This window comes from Meles meles, chromosome 1, assembly GCF_922984935.1.
Source record: "Meles meles chromosome 1, mMelMel3.1 paternal haplotype, whole genome shotgun sequence".
NCBI classification, from domain to species: Eukaryota; Metazoa; Chordata; class Mammalia; order Carnivora; family Mustelidae; genus Meles; species Meles meles.
Window position 1 is genome coordinate 114,428,431 of NC_060066.1, and position 21,011 is coordinate 114,449,441.

The 21,011-nt window shown below is 37.1% G+C and overlaps 1 protein-coding gene across 1 annotated transcript in view; it reads left to right on the forward strand.

Moving 5' to 3' along the window:
• SPAG17 (sperm associated antigen 17) overlaps nt 1-21,011 on the forward strand; it is a 234,388-nt gene that overhangs the window by 188,627 nt on the left and 24,750 nt on the right. Inside the window, exons 33-41 of the mRNA XM_046019408.1 lie at nt 9,073-9,261; nt 10,961-11,106; nt 11,410-11,540; nt 13,675-13,802; nt 15,791-15,973; nt 17,135-17,248; nt 17,788-17,833; nt 19,722-19,821; nt 20,045-20,092. Of these exons, the coding sequence (XP_045875364.1) occupies nt 9,073-9,261; nt 10,961-11,106; nt 11,410-11,540; nt 13,675-13,802; nt 15,791-15,973; nt 17,135-17,248; nt 17,788-17,833; nt 19,722-19,821; nt 20,045-20,092 (1,085 nt within the window). The remainder of the gene's footprint in view (nt 1-9,072; nt 9,262-10,960; nt 11,107-11,409; nt 11,541-13,674; nt 13,803-15,790; nt 15,974-17,134; nt 17,249-17,787; nt 17,834-19,721; nt 19,822-20,044; nt 20,093-21,011) is intronic.

Genomic DNA, 21,011 nt, shown 5'->3' on the forward strand with positions numbered 1-21,011 from the left:
GATGTTCAAAATGCTCTCAATGAGTTCCAATCCAATCTAAATTCTCTAAAAGCTAGGGTAACTGAGACAGAAGATAGAATTAGTGATCTGGAGGACAAACAGATAGAGAGAAAGGATCAGGAGGAAGCCTGGAACAAACAGCTCAGAAGCCACGAAAACAGAATCAGGGAAATAAACGATGCCATGAAACGTTCCAACGTCAGAATTATTGGAATCCCTGAAGGGGAAGAAAAAGAAAGAAGTCTAGAAGATATAGTGGAAGAAGTTGTCTATGAAAATTTTCCCAATCTCACGAATGGAAACAATGTTCATGTACTAGAGGCAGAGAGGTTCCCCCCAATATTTTAGATTCTCAAAAGTCCTCACGGCACCTTATAGTTAAAATGGGGAATTATGTTTCAAGAGAGACCCTCTTAAAAGCAGCTAGGACAAAGAAGCTTCTTACATACAGAGGAAAGCCCATTAGAATAACGTCAGACCTTTCCACAGAGACCTGGCAAGCCAGGAAGGGCTGGCAAAATATATTCAGAGTACTAAATGAGAAGAACATGCAGCCAAGAATACTCTATCCAGCAAGACTGACATTTAAAATGGATGGAGAGATAAAGAGTTTCCAAGACCGGCAAGGCTTAAAAGACTATGCAACCACCAAGCCGACACTGCAGGAAATATTAAGGGGGGTCCTATAAAAGAGAAAAAATCCTAAGAATATCATTGAACAGAAATATAGAAACAATCTATAGACAGAAAGACTTCAAAGGCAACATGATGTCAATAAAAACCTATCTCTCAATAATCACTCTCAATGTGAATGGCCTAAATGCGCCCATAAAACGACACAGGGTTGCAGATTGGATAAAACGACAGGACCCATCCATATGTTGTCTACAAGAGACCCATTTTGAACCTAAGGATACACCCAGACTGAAAGTGAAGGAATGGAGAAGCATCTTTCATGCCAATGGGCCTCAAAAGAAGGCCAGAGTAGCGATTCTCATATCAGATAAATTAGATTTTAAACTAAAGACTGTAGTCAGAGATACAGAAGGACACTACATAATTCTTAAAGGTACTATCCGCCAAGACGATCTAACAATTGTGAATATCTATGCCCCCAATATGGGAGCACCCAATTATGTAAGAAAACTATTAATCAAGATAAAGAGCCATATTGATATGAATACAATAATAGTAGGAAATCTTAATATGCCTCTCTCAGAAATAGACAGATCATCGAAGCAGAAAATTAATAAAGAAATAAGAGCATTGAATGAAACATTGGACCAGATGGACCTCATAGACATATACAGAACATTCCACCCTAAAACAACAGAATACTCATTCTTCTCAAGTGCACATGGAACCTTCTCCAGAATAGACCACATACTGGGTCACAAAGCAGGACTCAACCGATACCAAAAGACTGACATTATTCCCTGCATATTCTCCGATCACAATGCTTTGAAACTGGAGCTCAATCACAAGGAAAAGTTCAGAAGGAACTCAAACACCTGGAAGCTAAAGACCACCTTGCTTAAGAATGCTTGGATCAACCAGGAGATCAAAGATGAACTTAAACAACTCATGGAAACCAATGAGAATGAAGACACCTCAGTCCAAAACCTATGGGATACAGCAAAGGCGGTTCTAAGGGGGAAATACATAGCCATCCAAGCCTCCCTCAAAAACACTGAAAAATCCAGAATACACCAGCTGTCTCTACACCTTAAAGAACTGGAGAATCAACAACAAATCAAAGCAACTCCACATGCAAGAAGGGAAATAATCAAGATTAGAGCAGAGATCAATGAGGTAGAAACGAGAGATACAGTAGAACATATCAATGAAACTAGAAGCTGGTTTTTTGAAAGAATAAGATCGATAAACCATTGGCCACACTAATCCAAAAGAAAAGAGAGAAAGCCCAAATTAATAAAATTATGAATGAAAAGGGAGAGATCACAACTAACACCAAGGAAATAGAAACAATCATCAGAAATTATTACCAACAGTTATATGCCAATAAACTAAGCAACCTAGATGAAATGGATGCATTCCTGGAAAGCTACAAAATCCCAAAATTGAACCAGGAAGAAATTGACAACCTGAATAGACCGATATCTAGTAATGAGATTGAAGCAGTGATCAAAAACCTCCCAAAAAACAAGAGCCCAGGACCTGACGGATTCCCTGGGGAATTCTACCAAACTTTCAAAGAAGAAATAACAACAATTCTCCTGAAGCTGTTCCAAAAAATTGAAGCAGAAGGAAAACTTCCAGACTCTTTTTATGAAGCCAGCATTACCCTGATCCCCAAACCAGGCAAAGACCCTACTAAAAAGGAGAATTTCAGACCAATATCACTGATGAATATGGATGCAAAGATTCTCAACAAGTTCCTAGCAAACAGGATCCAGCAGCACATTCAAAAGATTATCCACCATGACCAGGTGGGATTCATCCCTGGGTTGCAAGGTTGGTTCAACATTCGCAAATCAATCAGTGTGATAGAACACATCAATAAGAGAAGAGAGAAGAACCACATGGTCCTCTCAATTGATGCAGAAAAAGCATTTGACAAAATCCAGCATCCGTTCCTGATGAAAACGCTTCAAAGTATAGGGATAGAGGGAACATTCCTGAACTTCATAAAATCTATCTATGAAAGACCCACAGCAAATATCATCCTCAATGGGATAAAGCTTGCAGCCTTCCCGTTGAGATCAGGAACACGACGAGGATGCCCACTCTCACCACTCTTGTTCAACATAGTATTAGAAGTTCTAGCAACGGCAATCAGACAACAAAGAGAAATAAAAGGTATCCAAATTGGCAAGGAAGAAGTCAAACTCTCTCTCTTCGCAGATGACATGATTCTTTATATGGAAAACCCCAAAGACTCCACCCCCAAACTACTAGAACTCATACAGCAATTCAGTAACGTGGCAGGATACAAAGTCAATGTACAGAAATCAGTGGCTTTTTTATACACCAACAATGAAAATACAGAAAGCGAAATTAGAGAATCGATTCCATTTACTATAGCACCAAGAACCATAAGATACCTGGGCATAAACCTAACCAAAGAAGTAAAGGACCTGTACTCGAGGAACTACAGAACACTCATGAAAGAAATTGAAGAAGACACAAAAAGATGGAAGACTGTTCCATGCTCTTGGATTGGAAGAATAAACATTGTTAAAATGTCTATACTGCCTAGAGCAATCTATACTTTTAATGCCATTCTGATCAAAATTCCACCGATATTTTTCAAAGAGCTGGAGCAAATAATCCTAAAATTTGTATGGAGTCAGAAGAGACCCCGAATTGCTAAGGAAATGTTGAAAAACAAAAACAAAACTGGCAGCATCACGTTACCCGATTTCAAGCTTTACTACAAAGCTGTGATCACCAAGACAGCATGGTACTGGCATAAAAACAGACACATAGACCAGTGGAACAGAGTGGAGAGCCCAGATATGGACCCTGAACTCTATGGTCAAATAATCTTCGACAAAACAGGAAAAAATGTTCAATGGAAAAAAGACAGTCTCTTCAATAAATGGTGCTGGGAAAACTGGACAGCGATATGTAGAAGAATGAAACTCGACCATTCTCTTACACCGTTCACAAAGATAAACTCGAAATGGATAAAAGACCTCAGTGTGAGACAGGAATCTATCAGAATCCTAGAGGAGAACATAGGCAGTAACCTCTTCGATATCAGCCACAGCAACTTCTTTCAAGATATGTCTCCAAAGGCAAAGGAAACAAAAGCAAAAATGAACTTTTGGGACTTCATCAAGATCAAAAGCTTCTGCACAGCAAAGGAAACAGTCAACAAAACAAAGAGGCAACCCACGGAATGGGAGAAGATATTTGTAAATGACAGTACAGACAAAAGGTTGATATCCAGGATCTACAAAGAACTTCTCAAACTCAACACACACAAAACAGATAATCATATCAAAAAATGGGCAGAAGATATGAACAGACACTTCTCCAATGAAGACATACAAATGGCTATCAGACACATGAAAAAATGTTCATCATCACTAGCCATCAGGGAGATTCAAATTAAAACCACATTGAGATACCACCTAACACCAGTTAGAATGGCCAAAATTAGCAAGACAGGAAACAACGTGTGCTGGAGAGGATGTGGAGAAAGGGGAACCCTCTTACACTGTTGGTGGGAATGCAAGTTAGTGCAGCCACTTTGGAGAACAGTGTGGAGATTTCTGAAGAAATTAAAAATAGAGCTTCCATATGACCCTGCAATTGCACTGCTGGGTATTTACCCCAAAGATACAGATGTAGTGAAAAGAAGGGCCATTTGTACCCCAATGTTTATTGCAGCAATGGCTACGGTCGCCAAACTGTGGAAAGAACCAAGATGCCCTTCAACGGATGAATGGATAAGGAAGATGTGGTCCATATACACAATGGAGTATTATACCTCCATCAGAAAGGATGAATACCCAACTTTTGTAGCAACATGGACAGGACTGGAAGAAATTATGCTGAGCGAAATAAGTCAAGTAGAGAGAGTCAAGTATCATATGGTCTCACTTATTTGTGGAGCATAACAAATAACATGGAGGACATGGGGAGATGGAGAGGAGAGGGAGTTGAGGGAAACTGGAAGGGGAGATGAACCATGAGAGACTATGGACTCTGAAAAACAACCAGAGGGTTATGAAGGGGCGGCGGGGGGGTAGGGGGGTGGAGTGGGGTGGGGTGGGTGGTTGAGGAACCAGGTGGTGGGTAATAGGGAGGGCACGTACTGCATGGAGCACTGGGTGTGATGCCAAAACAATGAACACTGTTATGCTGTAAATAAGCAAATAAAAATAAATAAATAAATAAATAAATAAATAATCAATCAATATAATATATCATATGAAAAAATAAAGGACTAAAACCACATGATCATCTACCTAAGACTCAGAAAAAGCATTTGACAGAATTCAGCACCCTTTCATGATTAAAAGAAAACTCAATGCATTAGGAACAAAAGGAAACTTCTTCAACCTCATAAAGGGCATCTACAAAACAAAAAAACCACAGCTAACAAATAGTATTCTTATTGCTATTTGTTTAAAAGCTAAAAGCTTTCTGTCTAAAATCAGGCACAGCACATGAATGTTTGCTCTCATTCTCCCAACTCAGCATTGTACTGAAGGCTCTACCAGGGCAATCAGACAATAAGAATAAATAACGTGCAAGCAGATTGGAAAGGAAAAATGTAAAACTATCTCTATTTTTACAGATGATATAAAAGCATATCTAGAAAATCCTAAGAAATGCAATCTACCAAAAACACAATGTACACACACACACAATTAGAACTAATAAAAAAAGTTCAGCAAGTTTGTAAGATATAAGATCAATATACAAAAGCCAATTATATTTTTCTACATTAACAAAAAGCAATCTAAAATTGAGATTAAGAAAACAATTCTGTTTAAAGTAGCATCAAAGGGAATAAAACACTTCTCTTCAACAAATGGTGTTGGGAAAACTGGACAACTACATGCAAAAGAATGAAACTCAACCACTTTCTTATATTATACACAAAAATAAACTTAAAATGGCTTAAAGACCTAAATATGAGACCTAAAACCATAAAAATTCTAGAAGAGGGCATAGGCAGTAATTTCTCTGGCACTGGCTGTAGTTATATTTTTTTAGATATGTTTTATGGAACAAGGGAAACAAAAGCAAAAATAAACTGTTAGGACAACATCAAAATTCCTTCTGCACAGTGAAGGAAACAATCGACAAAAAAACTAAAGGAAAACCTATTGAATAGGAGAAGATATTTGGAAATGATATATCTGATAAAGAGTTAGTATCAAAAATATATAAAGAACTTACACAACACACACAAAAAATAAATGATCTAGTTTAAAAATGGGCAGAAGACATGAACAGACACTTTTCCAAAGAAGACATACAGACAAGAAAAGATGTTAAACATAACTAATAATCAGAGAAATACAAATAGAAACTACAATGATATACCACCTCACACTTGTCAGAATGGCTAAAATCAGCAATACAAGAAGCAAAAAGTGTTGGTGAGGATGCAAAGAAAAAGGAACCCTTTGCACTGTTGGTGGAAATTTGAACTGGTGAAGCCACTGTGGAAAACAGTATGGAGCTTTCTCAAAAAGTTAAAAATAGAACTATCTTATGATCCAGTAATGGCACTACCAAAAAATAGAAAACCACTAATTTGGAAGGATATATGCACTCCTATGTTTATTGAGCATTATTTATAGTAGTCAAATTACAGAAACAGCTCAAGTGTCCATTGATAGATGAATGGATAAAGAAAATGGATTTTATAATTATACACACACACACACACACACACACACACACACACACATATATATATATTCCATTACATATGTATTCCATTACATATATAATGGAACGTTACTCAGCCATAAAGAAGAAGGAAATCTTGCCATCTGCAGCAACATGGATGGATCTAGAGAGTATAATTATAATGCTAAGTGAAATAAATCAGAGAAAGACAAATACCATAGGATTTCACTCATATGTGGAATTTAAGAGACAAAACAAATGCAGAAAGGAAAAAAAGAGAGTGATAAGCCAAGAAACAGACTCCTAACCATAGAGAACAAACTGATGATTACTAGAGGAGAGGTGAGTAGAGTATGGTTGAAATAGGTGATGTGGATTTAAAAAGGAATAAAATAATTAGAAATAAATTTAATAAGACTTATACACTGAAAACTACAAAATATCACTGAAAGAAATTAAAGACCTAATAAACAGAAAACATCACATATTAAGTTTATGGAAAAGTTAACATTATTAAGATGGCAGTACTCCTTACATTCTTTATTAACATCCCAGCCACCTGTTTTGCAAAAATTGACAAGCTGATGCCAAAATTCTTATGTAAATTGGAAATACTCCAAATAGCCAAAACAATCTCGAAGGAAAACAAAGTTAGATGACTCACACTTCCTGTTTCAAAACTTACTACAAAGCTACAGTAATTAAGACAGTGTGCTACTAGAATAAAGATAGGCATATAGATCATTAGAATAGAGCTAAGTAGTCATTTATTATCAATTTGTGGTCAATAGATTCTTTATAAGCATGCCATGCTAATTCAGTGGGGGAAAAGAAGAGTCTTTCAACAACTGGTTAATAAAGTTGACCTGTACCTCACACTATACACAGAAATGAACTCAAAAAGCACCAAGGACTTAGTTGTAAAAGCTCAAACAACAAACCTCTTAGAAGAAAACATAGTGCAAATCTTCATGTCCTTGAATCTGGCAGCAGTTTCTTAGATGACAGCAAAAACACAAACAAAATGAGAATTTTGTGCTCTAAAGGATACCATACAGAAAGTGAAAAGACAACCAATAGAATGAAAGATATTATTTGTAAATCATACAAATAATAATAGTCTAGTATCCAGAATATATAAAGAATGACTACAACTCAAAAATGAAGACTGATAATGCAATTTTTAAATGGCAAGGATTTGAATAAACATTTCTCTAAAGAAGTTATATAAATGACAAATAAGCACATGACAAGATGTTCAACATCATTAGTCATTAGGGAATTGAGATACTACTTCCCACCCACTAGAATAAAAAAGACAGACAGTAATAAGTGTTAGTGAGGATGTGGAGAAATTAGAACCCTCGTATATTACTGTATATTACTGATAGGAATGTATAATGCTGCAATTGTTTTGGAAAACAGTTTGGAAATTCCTCAGAAAGTTATCATATGACCCAGCAATTCCACACCTAAGTAAATGCCCAAGGGAAATTAATTTATATATCCACCCCAAAACTTGTATACAGATGTTGATAGCATTGTTAATAATAACAATATTGTGAAAATAACACATATGTCCATCAACTCACAAATAAACAAAATCTGATATAGCTATACAATGGAATATTATGCACCTATGAAAAAGAATGAAGTATCGCTACATACTACAACATGGATGAATCTTGAAAATATTATGGTAAGTGAAAGAAGTCAGACACAAAAGGCCTTGTATTGTGTGCTTCCCTCTGTATGAAATGTCTAGAATATTCCAATCCATAGAGATAAGTGATCACAGATTGCCAGAAGCTAGGGGCAGGAGTGAGGCAGAGTGACAACTCATGGCATCATGAGCTGGTTTCTTTTGGGGATGATGAAAATGTTCTGAAATTAGCAATAACACTTGCACATGTTTTTGAACATAGTAAAATCCACTGAATGTACACTTTATGGTATGTGAATTATGTCTCAAAAAATGAGTCTATCTGAACCAGAAGTCATTACATGAAAGCTAATACTTAAGGACTGTGTCAAGCACCAGAGGAATGGGGACAAATAAGAGTTCCTAAAAGCATTTGTCCCATAGCTTCTGACTGTTCGAGATACTTTTTGCCCAAGAACATGAAGGATTCCAAACATTTTTATTTTTTTTTAAATATATATATGTAAATATTTTATTTATTTATTTGACAGAGAGAGAGGTCACAAGTAGGCAGAGAGGCAGGCAGAGAGAGAGGGAGAAACAGGCTCCCCACTGAGCAGAGAGCCCGATGTGGGGCTCGATCCCAGGACCCTGAGATCATGACCTGAGCCGAAGGCAGAGGCTTAAACCACTGAGCCACCCAGGCGCCCCCCCCCCCCGAACATTTTTAATTGCGGCTACTGTGTTCACTTCAGTTAAAATATATTTTTATTATTTTATATTAAATATCTGACATAAGGCACAAGAAAATTACTTGGAAAAGATATTAAAGTGAGTAGATAATTTATGAGTGAGGACATGAAAGGAATTGAGCCCTAATTATTAATTTTGCCTCTTTATTAGGGAGCCCTTCCCAAAGCTAATGTCCTCTCTTGGATAATGTTTTTAACTCTCTTGGATAATGTTTCCTGGAAAATAAAATAGTTTATGGCTGAGATCTTTGTCTATTTTTTTCCTAAAAACAATTTTCCGAATCCCTTATGTTGAACAAGACATTTTAAATAAATTCTCTCTTTCTGTTACCCTTCCAGGTGTTACCTCCAAACACAGGCTGCCTCCACATTGATAGGGATTGCTCAGCTATATATTGCCATGAATTAAGCAGTGATATATACCATCCTTTCCAAAAACGTGAGCAGCTAAGAGCTAGCAGGTACATCATGAAGCACACATCAGAGGTTATCTGTGAGGTCCTGGATCCTGAGGGAAATACCTTTCAGGTAAAGGGCATCATTAATATGGAGAAAGGGACTGGATTTTTTTTTTTTTTTGTAGATATTTCACCTCAAAGAGCTTCCATGAAGCTTTACACCATAGCTGCTTTGGGATTAGTTACCCACTTATCGTCAATACTTATCGTCAATACTTATCATAAGCAATAATGAATGTCAACAATATCTTTGCTTCTCAAGTGTACTTCCAAGGAGACAGAAAGTCAAATAGTTGGGATGGTAGAAATGTTAAGGCCAAATAAAGAATTAGAATGGAAGGGAAGAAACATTACTAAACATTTAAAAATAATGTCAACCAAAAAAAAAAAATGATATAAGACTAGTCTGTATCCAGGTTAAAGTGAGAATAGTTTTGCTTGACTAGGCAGAGAGTCCATGGTGAGAAATATCAATTGGTGAGGGTTCTAGTAGGGTTGAAGATGGTGAGGCGGGAGCAATGTTTAGCTGCTGGATGGTAGAGCTCTATCTTCTATTTCTCTGTCCTTCAACACCACAACTATTCTCTTACATCCTGGCCAAACACTGGCAAACCATGGCCACCTCTTTATGTAGGCCCATGAGCTAAAAATGGCTTTTATATTTTTTAATGGTTGGAAAAACTCAAAAGGAGAAGAATATTTCATGACACATAAAAATTACAGGAAATTCAAATCTCAATATCATGATATACTTTTATTGGAACACAGCCATGCTCATTTGTCTTTGGCTGCTTTTGCACACAATGGTATGATGAGTAGTTGCAACAGAAACTGTGTGGCCTACAAATCCTAAAATATTTACTCCCAGGCCCTTGACAAAAAATGGTTGCCAACCTCACCCAACAGTAGAATTTGTGTATCAGCTAATAGGTGGTGAAGTTATTTTTCGGGTTTGGAACCATAGCACAGAGCCCCTAACTTTGGTTTGGTATACAGATTAGCCCTGATCCTGCTTGGTTTTTTGGTGTTCAATAAATGTGACTCTTCCCAGCATGAGTTCAGGCTGCTAACAAGTTTCCATTTATAGTGAATTGAAATTGAATGCTAAAGCCCTAAACCCTCTAGGTTTAAACACATGGGACATTCAGGCCAAGCATTCTTCTAGGCATTAATGCTCTTCTTGGGTGTTCACGTCAGTGGTCTTTGAGCCTGAACCACACTCCTTGGAGACCCATGGAGAGACCCATGCCATATCTAAATAGTAGTAATGGCTAGAACATTTCTTATCATGCTGGTACTACATTTCATGCAGCTACTAAATCTGATGCTGATACTAAAGATTTAGTACCATGAATCCTGATTCTGCACTTGCAATCACAGAATATAAACTTCTCTACACTATCACTTCCTTAATATTTCAAGATAACTATCACATAAGTAGACTTCCCTCAAAGTTTAAATCCGCAGTTCCTTGACCTAATGCTCAAAAGAGAAGATTCTGAGTCACCTGCCATCCTTGTCACCTTCCTCCAAGGATATTCCAGTCTGTCTTCCAGTTTGTGGTCACAGTCTAGGTGTGGCCTGTGAGTAGAGATGTGCCACTGGGTTTTCACTTTCATTAATGCTGACTGTACTTAGTGCATATTACCTTGGAGATAAATATCCCTGATTCTCTGAATCTACCAAAAGATGACATGCTTTCTCAAAGGGGAAACATAAGCTTCATGCCATTTCTTTTCTTTTAGTTGCCTATATACTTTGGTCCTTAGGTTATGGCTGATGGTAGTATATCAACTATGGCACCCGAAAACAATGTGGAGGAGGATTTAAGTGAAAAAGCTGAAGGCTATGATAATTTATCATCTACTCACCTTCATAAGAATCATCTCCTAATCTATGGTGAACACGTGCCCAGGTAATATGATAAAAATAATACTATGACTTCTATTTTTTTAAAAGATTTTATTCACTTATTTGAGAGCGAGATAGAGAGAGCACAAGCAGGGAGGAGGCAGAAGGAGAGGGAGGAGCAGACTCTCCACTCAGCAGGGAGCCCAATTGGGGCTCTATCCCAGGACGCTGAGGTCATGACCTGAGCGGAAGGCAGATGCTTAACTCACTGAGCCACCCAAACACCTCTGACTTTTATTTTAAATTCCAAGTGTAAGGAGCACTTGAACTAATATTTCAAGTGGTTTGATTTTATTGTTTCAAATAGGTTTTTTGTCGTTTATGCTGATGGATCAGGAGTGGAACTTCTTCGCGACAGTGATATAGAAGAATATCTATCTTTGGCATATGGAGAATCATCTACTGTCGTTCTCCAGGAGCCAGTCCAGGAACAGCCAGGTGAGAAACCCAGAATGTCTGGAAGTTGTTGTGTCCCCTTACCAGCTCCCAGCCTATTCATCCAGTCCACCCCTATGTCAACTCTACTTTCTTCCTTTTGCTCACTCTTCAACACTACTTGCCACTCGGCAATGTCAACCTGTATCTACAGTTAATTATGTTCATTCCAAGTTTTATCTGAGCATCAACCTATGTAAACAGCATATGAGTCCCTCTCTTACCTGTAAGCAAATTTGAATCTGTCTTTAGATATATCAGGTATGTAGCTATGATTTTATTTATATGTTCCTTTCATCTTCAGTAGGGAAAAAAAGAAAAGTGAGATATTACTTATAAGTTCACTTTTTTTTGTCATTTTGAAGGTATTGCCTTGATGAATTTAATATAATAAGAAAAAATATATTTGATGTGTGACTTAGAAAGCCAACCTGAAATATAGGATGAGTTATATTCATTGTGTATTTATATTATTCTCATCAATTTTAAAGAAATCAGTGTGTGGTTAAAAAATAGAGACACATAATACATTAAGAAAAAATCACGAGGGGGCACCTGGCTGGCTCAGTTGGTGGAGCACACAACTCTTGGTCTTTGGATTGTGAATTTAAGCCCCACACTGGGTGTAGAGATTACTTAAAAAAAATCTTAAAAAAAAAAAAGAGTTATCAGTGTATATCATATGTATATTTAAACATAGATATAAACTTGGATGTCATTGGTGTATGAAACCAATGTTTTATGTCTAGGTTTATGTATGGTCCATTTTAATCTGTTTTCTGGTTGGTGGGATATAGTTTTACACTTATTTATGAATATACCTGCATCTCTGCACACTTAGTGTATCTTTCAGTGTATCAGTGTACATTTACATCTTGCTCTATGTCGGTGAATATGGAGAGTGAAGAGCTCTGACTGGTGCAGTGCATGTGTAGAACTATATGAGCATTCATTGCAAATGGCTTTGTTAGTTATTTAACTAGCATCTGCTTGATAACCTACAATGGGCCAAACACACTGGCTCAGATAAAACTTGGAATGAACATAATTAACTGTAGATACAGGTTGACATTGCCAAGTGGCAAGTAGAGTTGAAAAGTGAGCAAAAGGAATAGAGTAGTGAGCTAAAGCAACGTGGATATGCCTTCATAGGGGTTAGAGTTTAACGAGAGAGATAGGCATTGATTATATAACATACGATAACTGTGATTATATGATTGTCAATTAGGATAAGGTCTTTGAAGGAAAGGAATATGTTTCCGTGAGAGCAGGAACCTGATGTAGTCTAGATATCTTCCCTGAAGACACTGGATCTAAGAACTGGTGGATAAGTAGCTGTTGATTAAAACAGGAGGTAGAGCTTTCTTGGAAGAGACAATACAAAGCAGAAAGCAAAAAGCTTTGGAAACAAGGAAGAAAAGGCCAAAGTAGCTAAAGCATAGAAGGAGGAATGGTGTGAGTTGAGGCAGGATGAGAAAATACTGAGGACTTGGTTTTATTCCACATGCAGTGGGAGGTCAAAGAAATGTTTAATTCATGGCCTAACATGATCAGTCTCTCTGACTGCCAGAGGGATTCATTCACAGAGTAGATCTGCGTAGAAAAGCTGGTTGTTTCTATAGCCCAGAACAGGATTTTTCAGAGACAAATTATCCAAGGTAGGTCAGTGGATGAGCTCAAGTGAACCAACCAGACTTGGATGTGGTTTTTGAAGGATAATAAGGTATCACTTAATAATTCCAGGTGATCTAAACCCAATCTCTAGGTGTTACAGTGGATAAAAGCCTCAATTTTCTTGTTTAGATCATAAGGTTCTTAAGTACAATCACTGTGTCTTGCTTATCAAAAAGTGTTTGTCAAGGATGCCTGGTTAGCTCAGTCAACCGTTAAGTGTCAGACTCTTGGTTTCTTCTCAGGTCATGATCTCATGGGTCATGAGATAGAGCCCTGTATGGGGTTCCACACTCAGTGGGGAGTCTGCTGGAGATCCTCTCTGCCCCTCCTCCCACTTGCAAACTCTCTCTCTCTCAAATAAATCATTTTAAAAAAGTATTTGTTGAACTTTGTGAAAACCTACTGAATTTCTCAGAATCTAGTTGATAGAGACATGATCCTCTGATAACTCTCTTTGACCCAGGTACCCTGAGCATCACTGTCCTTCGCCCTTTTCATGAAGCATCACCATGGCTAATGAAGAAAGAATTAGATACAATTGTTCCTCCTAATCTCCAGTCAAGGTCATGGGAGACATTCCCCTCTGTTGAGGTATAAATTTTTTCTTCTGGAAAGTCACTACATTTGTATATCCATCCATCAATTTTTGAGTCCTGGGTCTTCTCTCATACAGTGACATATTTTCATTCTTATGTAAATTGTTATTGGGCTCAGGAGATTTGTATTTGAAGACTCTAACATTTGTAGATTTTTAGAGAAATATACCCGTCTAGCTAAATCTCAGTTTTATTTCTATTAGCCTACATTGCAGTCTCAACCATCTTCCTAAAGTATGAAAATATCCACTCTGAGTAATGCATGTTCTACCTCTCCTCTCATGGAATTACTGATATTAGGCAATACAGAAATATTTCCTTCTCTCATTCCTTATCTGTTAGTTTTAATACACAATTTAGATCTTTCACACTCACTTTATCCCTTAATTTACTAATGCACAGACTGAAGCATGTAAGAATAATGTGAAGGATTTTACAAAGGATTTGCAACTACAATGTTAGAAAGTAAACACTGTAATTATGTCAGATTCGAGAAGGCCCACCTAAAGTCTTTTTCAAGACTGGAAGAAAACATCTTGAGCAAGAAACATGAAGTCCTGCATTGTGCAAGATTTGACATTTCATTTTGCAAGCAATTTGTGTAACATGTTCATCATATTGCCAGATGTTAAATTATTAAATCAATGAGCACATTGATAAAATGATCAGAGAGACATACTAGTATTAGGTGGGGAGAATAATGTTTTTGATATATAATGAATTTTCCTTCCCCAAACAATCTGGTAAGAGCAAGGGTGCAGATAATGAGCACTTAAGATAACCAAGACCTTGGGGCACCTGGGTGACTCAGTTAAGGGTCTGCCTTTGGCTCAGGTAATGATCCCAGGGTCCTGCTCAGTCCTCCTCGTTCTGTGTCTCCCCTACCTCGTCCTTGTTCTCTCTCTTTCTCTCTCTCTCTCTCACCCTCTCTCAAATATATAAATAAATAAATAACTTTTTAAAAAAATATAACAAAGACCTCTTAGTCCTATATTTTAATTTGGTCACTGTAACCAATATGGTGAATGAAGAGGATCTGAATTGTAGTCCTGAGTCTTCCAATTATTAATGTGGGATTTGGGACAAGTCACATTGGCTCTCTACTTCCTGAAAAATAAAAAGGCCACACCAAATGGCTCACTAAGGCTATATCCAAGCTGAAAGTAGTGCTTCACGACCAATAACATGCCACATCTAAGCTTAATGAAGGACACTCATTCTCTTCCTCTGCAATTCCTATAGCTCTGACCTTCTCTGCCCAGTAGCGGTGGCTCTGCCCAGGTGAACCTCTGAATGGTTATCACTGACCAGGCATCCGACACTGAATAGCAGCTTACAATGAAGCACATCAGAGACTCTACCAGACATAGGGCATCCAAGCACACTACCCCTGAAAATCAATTACAAGGATAACATAAAGATGTGAATTTGCTCTGAGGTAGATATTCGTGCCCGGTAGACATTCATGCCCAGGAGACTCTGGGGGCATGCTTAATCTAGAGTGAGCTCAAAAACTACCCAAATCTATGGGATGATTGCTCTCTCAATCTCTCTAAGTCAAAAGGAACATGAAAACAGGAAGCTAAAAACTGCTTATTCCAAATGTCTTGGGCTACTTGTGGGTAGTAAGAAATACCCACATGCATTAGGCATAAGCTAAGCTACATTTCCATGATACCACATTGCTTACTACTCCCCTAAAGGCTATCCAGTGGGACATAGTGCTGTAGGATTTTAAAATATCCAGATTCCTGATAACACATACAAAAAGGAAAGCTTGCCCAGTTCTGCTACCAATTTTCCTTATATTTGAGAAACTTTTGGGGAGCAGGGATTTTTGTTTTTTTACTATTGTATTCCCTAACAAGTGGTTCTTAGCATAGTATCTACATAAATAAAGACTCAGTAAAAACAAATAAATAAATAAAATTAATATTAAGACTTTATTTTTTGGTTGGTTGTTTTGCTTTGTTTTGTTAATAGAAAAAAACTCCTGGACCTCCATTTGGCACTCACATTTGGAAGGGCCTTGATGTTGGGTCCAAACAGCTAGTAAGTGCCCCAGCCCCTATACTCAAGAGTCCCAAGGTGCTACAGATGCGCCAGTTCATCCAACACGAGGTCATAAAGGATGAGGTGAAACTGAAGTTGCAGATTTCCCTTAAGGTAATGGAAGTCAGGTAACTTGCCGAGAATAATCAGGAACAGGGCAATTATTCCTCTTGGTTTCCTGAGGAACCTGAAATTATATAATTCTCCCAGTATTTATCTAATGAAACACATGAATGTCAATTTTCCAGAGGGTAGGAGGTTAAGAGGTAGAAAATAATGGTTCCCATAAGGTATAGGAAGTATTGAGGCCCTGAGATATTGAAAAGATAAATAAGTTCTACATGTGATTGTCATATAGAGTCTGTCTTCTTTCTTATTGTATGGGAAACTGGTTTAATGACCTCTGGAAAAAGGTAGAGCTGTTTATTATTCCGATACTTGTCCGTGGAAGAAAAGTACTGTTGGTTTTTGGAAATGGTCTAGTCAATTGTGTAAACTGCATCTGTAACATCTCACTGTCTACTTTGTTAACTGTCTCAGAGTGAGATCATAGGTGTTTTGTTCACGGTTATATACCTAACACCTCGCGTAGAGCAAGGGACCATTTATTTATGAACATAAGTACTTACGGGCTTCATTAAGTGTCTGCCTTTGGCTCAGGTCATGATCCCAGGATCCTGGGATTGAGCCCCACATTGAGCCCTGCATCGGGATCCCTGCTCAGCGGGAAGCCTGCTTCTCCCTCTCCCACTCCCCCTGCTTGTGTTCCCTCTCTCACTGTGTCTTTCTCTGTCAAATAAATACATAAAATCTTTTTTAAAAAAGAAAGAAAGAAAGATAATAGGTACTTATGAAAAAAGTAAAATATATTTCTCTTGGAAGCAAAGGCATGGACAAAGACTAAACTTACATTCATAGAATTAAAAAGACTATCCCTGGAGAGGACTCTAGAAACCATCTAACCCACGTCTGTACATTTTATTGATGAGGACACTGGAGCATGGAGTTAGAAGCCGGGCCTCTCTGGAGTCTTCATGGAGTTCTGATATCTTGTGGCCCTCAAAGTTTTGTCTTTGGACTTTGCAGGTCTTTGCTAATTAATACAATTAAGGAAAAGATTTTCCAGATTGCTCAACCAGTAACTGGTTTGTTGAGCACTGCAAACTTATATATTCTTACTCTTTTTGTAGTATTTCAAGTTGATGTTGACTATTTTGGTGTCTCTTTCTACCTTATTTCTATTTTTTATTGATTTATTTTATTCTGCTGATTTAGGATTATATAAACCATATTCTAAAGAAAGAAGACAAGCTGCAGGAAATGACTGTTAAAGATTCCAGAACCGAGGAGGAGAGGGGCAATGCTGCAGATCTCCTCAAGCTAGTTATGGTGAGAAAGAAAGATTTTTGTACCAATATTTTTAGTGTTGTTTCAGTATTAGGTGCCTCAAGACAAAATATTACAACTAAAGCTGTTTCTGCCACTTCCATGGACCATTTGCTCCGTCCTTATAATTTCTTATTTCTGGGGAAATCTGCTTCCTCATGTACTGAATTTTCCAAATGCTTTTTAGGCTCTTCCTTAATTCATAAATAATTCTGAAGACTCTTAAATAAAAGTTTATATTGTCTTTCAAGAAACTGATGTCCATCAAAATGTTGAACGAATTGGTTGATTAATGAATGACATAGGAAGAAGGAAGAAAAAGGAATTTTTACAACTTAAAATGACTTGTACTTTGAAAAAGTTGTTAAGTGAAAGGGATGGCTAAAAAAATCTAATAACTTTTATATTGGTATTAAAAAACTAATTCATTTTATAGTAGTTTCCGTACAAGATCAATTTGAACACATGAAGAATGCCTTTAAGCAAAGTTAATTTGTATGTAATATAATCATCATCATTACGGAATTCTATCTTCATTTCAGTCATTCCCTAAAATGGAACAAACTACAAAAAGTCATGTAACTGAAGGTAACTACTTTAATATTTTAACTTTAAAATTTTTCTGAAAAATATTTAAAATCTTAAATACACTTCTCAGTCACTCCTTCATCTGATAGCAAAGTGCCATGTACATATTTCTGTTGCCATATTGACCATGTTGTACCATAATGATTTATTTACTTTTTTTCTGCCTAAATTGTGAAATCCTTGAAAACCATGACTGCCTCTAATTTACTTTTAACTTTGATTTGTTGAATGAAAATAGTTGACATCTGACATTTATGTTAACCTCAGCTTGTATTTCCAACATAGCTAAGATACAAGAGAGACACAGTCAACCAGCCAACACTCTCCTAATGGCATGTGCGCACGCACACACACACACATATGCAGAACTTTTGAGCAACTACAGTTATCACCAAAACTTTGCACTTGTATATATATCAAGTAGTCTAAGAAAATATCCTTTCATTTGGGGGAATATACTGCTCCACAAACTTAGTTATGTGATTTCATAGTTCACAGCAGACAAGCCCACCAGAATTTGGTGGTTTGGGATTTTCTTTTCCTGTTCTATTTTGGCCACATGACAAAGGTCAGAAACTGGCAGGCATAGGCTACATTTAGCCCACAGATGTGTTTTATGTGTCCCCCACAGTGTTGGCTTGTACAGTTATTTTTATTTATGTGAATTTTCCACCTCTTGAAATGTGACATTACCACACAGTGACGTTTGGCTGAATGTAATTAACAGCTGCCCCTTTAGAGTGACCATGAACAAAAGAATCAATCACAACCCTCAGTTGCCACTCTGCTGTCACTCTTTCACATGGGAAGCCCATTACACTAGGACTGTCAATTTAACAAATAAAAACACAGAAAGCCCAGTTAAATTTCAGTTTCAGATAAACAACAAGTAACCTTTCCATATAAGTTTATTTCATGTTAGATTTTGGACATAGTTATACTAAAAAATTATTTGTTGCTTATCTGAAGTTCAAATTTGACTAGATGCCTTATACTTTATCTGGGATGTATACCTTGCAGCATTTGAATCTGTGACCTGTGGTGTGAGGGGACAGTCACCATAGAGGGAAATGGGCAGGTTGCCTAATAATGAAGGACGAACTAAATCTATTTTTCAAACATACTAACAAACAAACAGACAGAAGAGTCAAACAGGGTCTTGCATACTTACAGCTGCCCTTAAAATACTCATAGTGGTGATTTTAAGTCAGTGCTCTCCAAAGTATTTCCCAAAACACTAGTTTGTGAAATGGCTGCCCCAAAAATGAATTTTATGATAAAATAAGTTTGGATAATCCTGTGTATTGCCTTATTTTTTAAAGAGCCAGAGTGTAAATTAACTAAATCCTACAATAACAAAACATATTTAATCTTGTATAAATCAGTGTTTCCCAAGTTCATATAACCATAAAACATGGAACCTTTTTAATTTTTTAAATCTTTTTAACATCCTACTGAGACCATGTTCTGGGGAATAGACTCAGAATAACCGCCCAAATTACAAAAAAACTATTGTATTATATTTATATCCTTAGATTTTTTAAAAGATAAACAATTTCAACAAAATGGTTCTTTTTTTTTAAGTTTTGGTGTTCCAGGTATGAAGAAATTCAGTTATATAAAACACTGATAACCCTAATGCTGTGTAATAAATGAGAGGTCAATACATTTCACATTTTGACAATAAGATGTGTGTTTTCTCATAGGATGTTTCCTACAACTGGTCTGGTTTACTGTTATATTAAAGCTTGGTCATGGAAATTCTAGAAAACACTTAATAGATTAAATATAGGCTCTTAGAAACCCTCTCAAGTGAGTCATTGGGGACTGACTATGCACTGTGCTATTGAGCAGGGAGGATAAAAGTTAAATGTGTCTCTTTTTAAAGTTGCAGCCCACCTATCCGATTTATTCAAGGAGTCTTTGCCTGCTGCTCCAGAACGTTTGCCAGAAACATTGGATTCAGATTTCTTTGAAAAGAAATGGAGGTAAGTTGATCCCATACTGTGTTCCAATTAGCATGAAGCATACCAGTGATTGAGAAAATGGAGAGGGACAGAGTCCTAACTCTGTGTGATGACATCAGTGAGTTCTCAGCCTCTCATCTCCTACACTGTCAACAATTTATCAGACAGTAGAAGTGTTTCTTGTATTGTTTGGGAGCTGAGAATATTTCCCTTTCCCATTGTACTTTCCTTTCCTTTTCCCCAGGTACACAATAAAAGCAATGCACTGGAAAAAAAAGTTGGAACAAAAGAGGTAATTCTATCTTGAATTGTATATAAACATGTGCAAAGGCCCAGTTTTGTGGAGTCATGGAAATGGGAGACGTTGAAAGGTCCTACCATCTAGGCTCTCCGTTGTTATTTGAATCTCTTCTACATTTTTGCTAAGTGGTTGCTCAGCTTATGAGTGAAGATGTCACCATCTGTAGAGGAAACCCGTTTGACCATTACATAGATCCACTCCTTTTCATAAGCAAGAAAGTTCTTAGGTACTCCCTGTGCTCTAGTAATTGTAATATACTAACAAATATCCTAGAACTTAATGCAGAGCCTAGTCATCAACTTTTAAGATTCTTATAATTTGATGAGGAATGTGCTCTCAGAGTTATGTGCTTTGGTTTCCTTTCATTCCTAGCTGAAGATACCACCCCACCAGGAAAGGAAGCCAGATAATGTTTACTGAGTATATTGTAGTACATATGGTACTGCTGCACACATTTGCAAAATGTGTGGAGGAAAGATGAAGACTCTTTTTCACAAAAATGTCTGGGTTACCTTATAGAATGTGTGGGAGAAGTAGTGAGATAGGACCCTCCATCTTATGGACCACCCCTATATTCAAGGTCAAACTAGAAGGTATGGTATTATGTCGTTGAATACACCTGCAAGGAGTTCTAAGAGAATGGTAACAATGTTGCCTACAGGGAAGGAGATGGAAAGGTTAGCGGACAGTGTGGGATGCAGATTTCCTTTTTGTTACATACTCTGTAATACTTTCTCAATTATGTGCCTGTGTTATCTAGTCACATTTTTTAAAATCTTTGAAACGTTTAACAGTTTCAGGTTTTAACCTACAGGAAGATAATGGCAAGCCAAAGGAAGTTTTTGTTTGTTTGTTTGTTTTCTTTTCAGCATAACAGTATTCATTGTTTTTGCACCGCACCCAGTGCTCC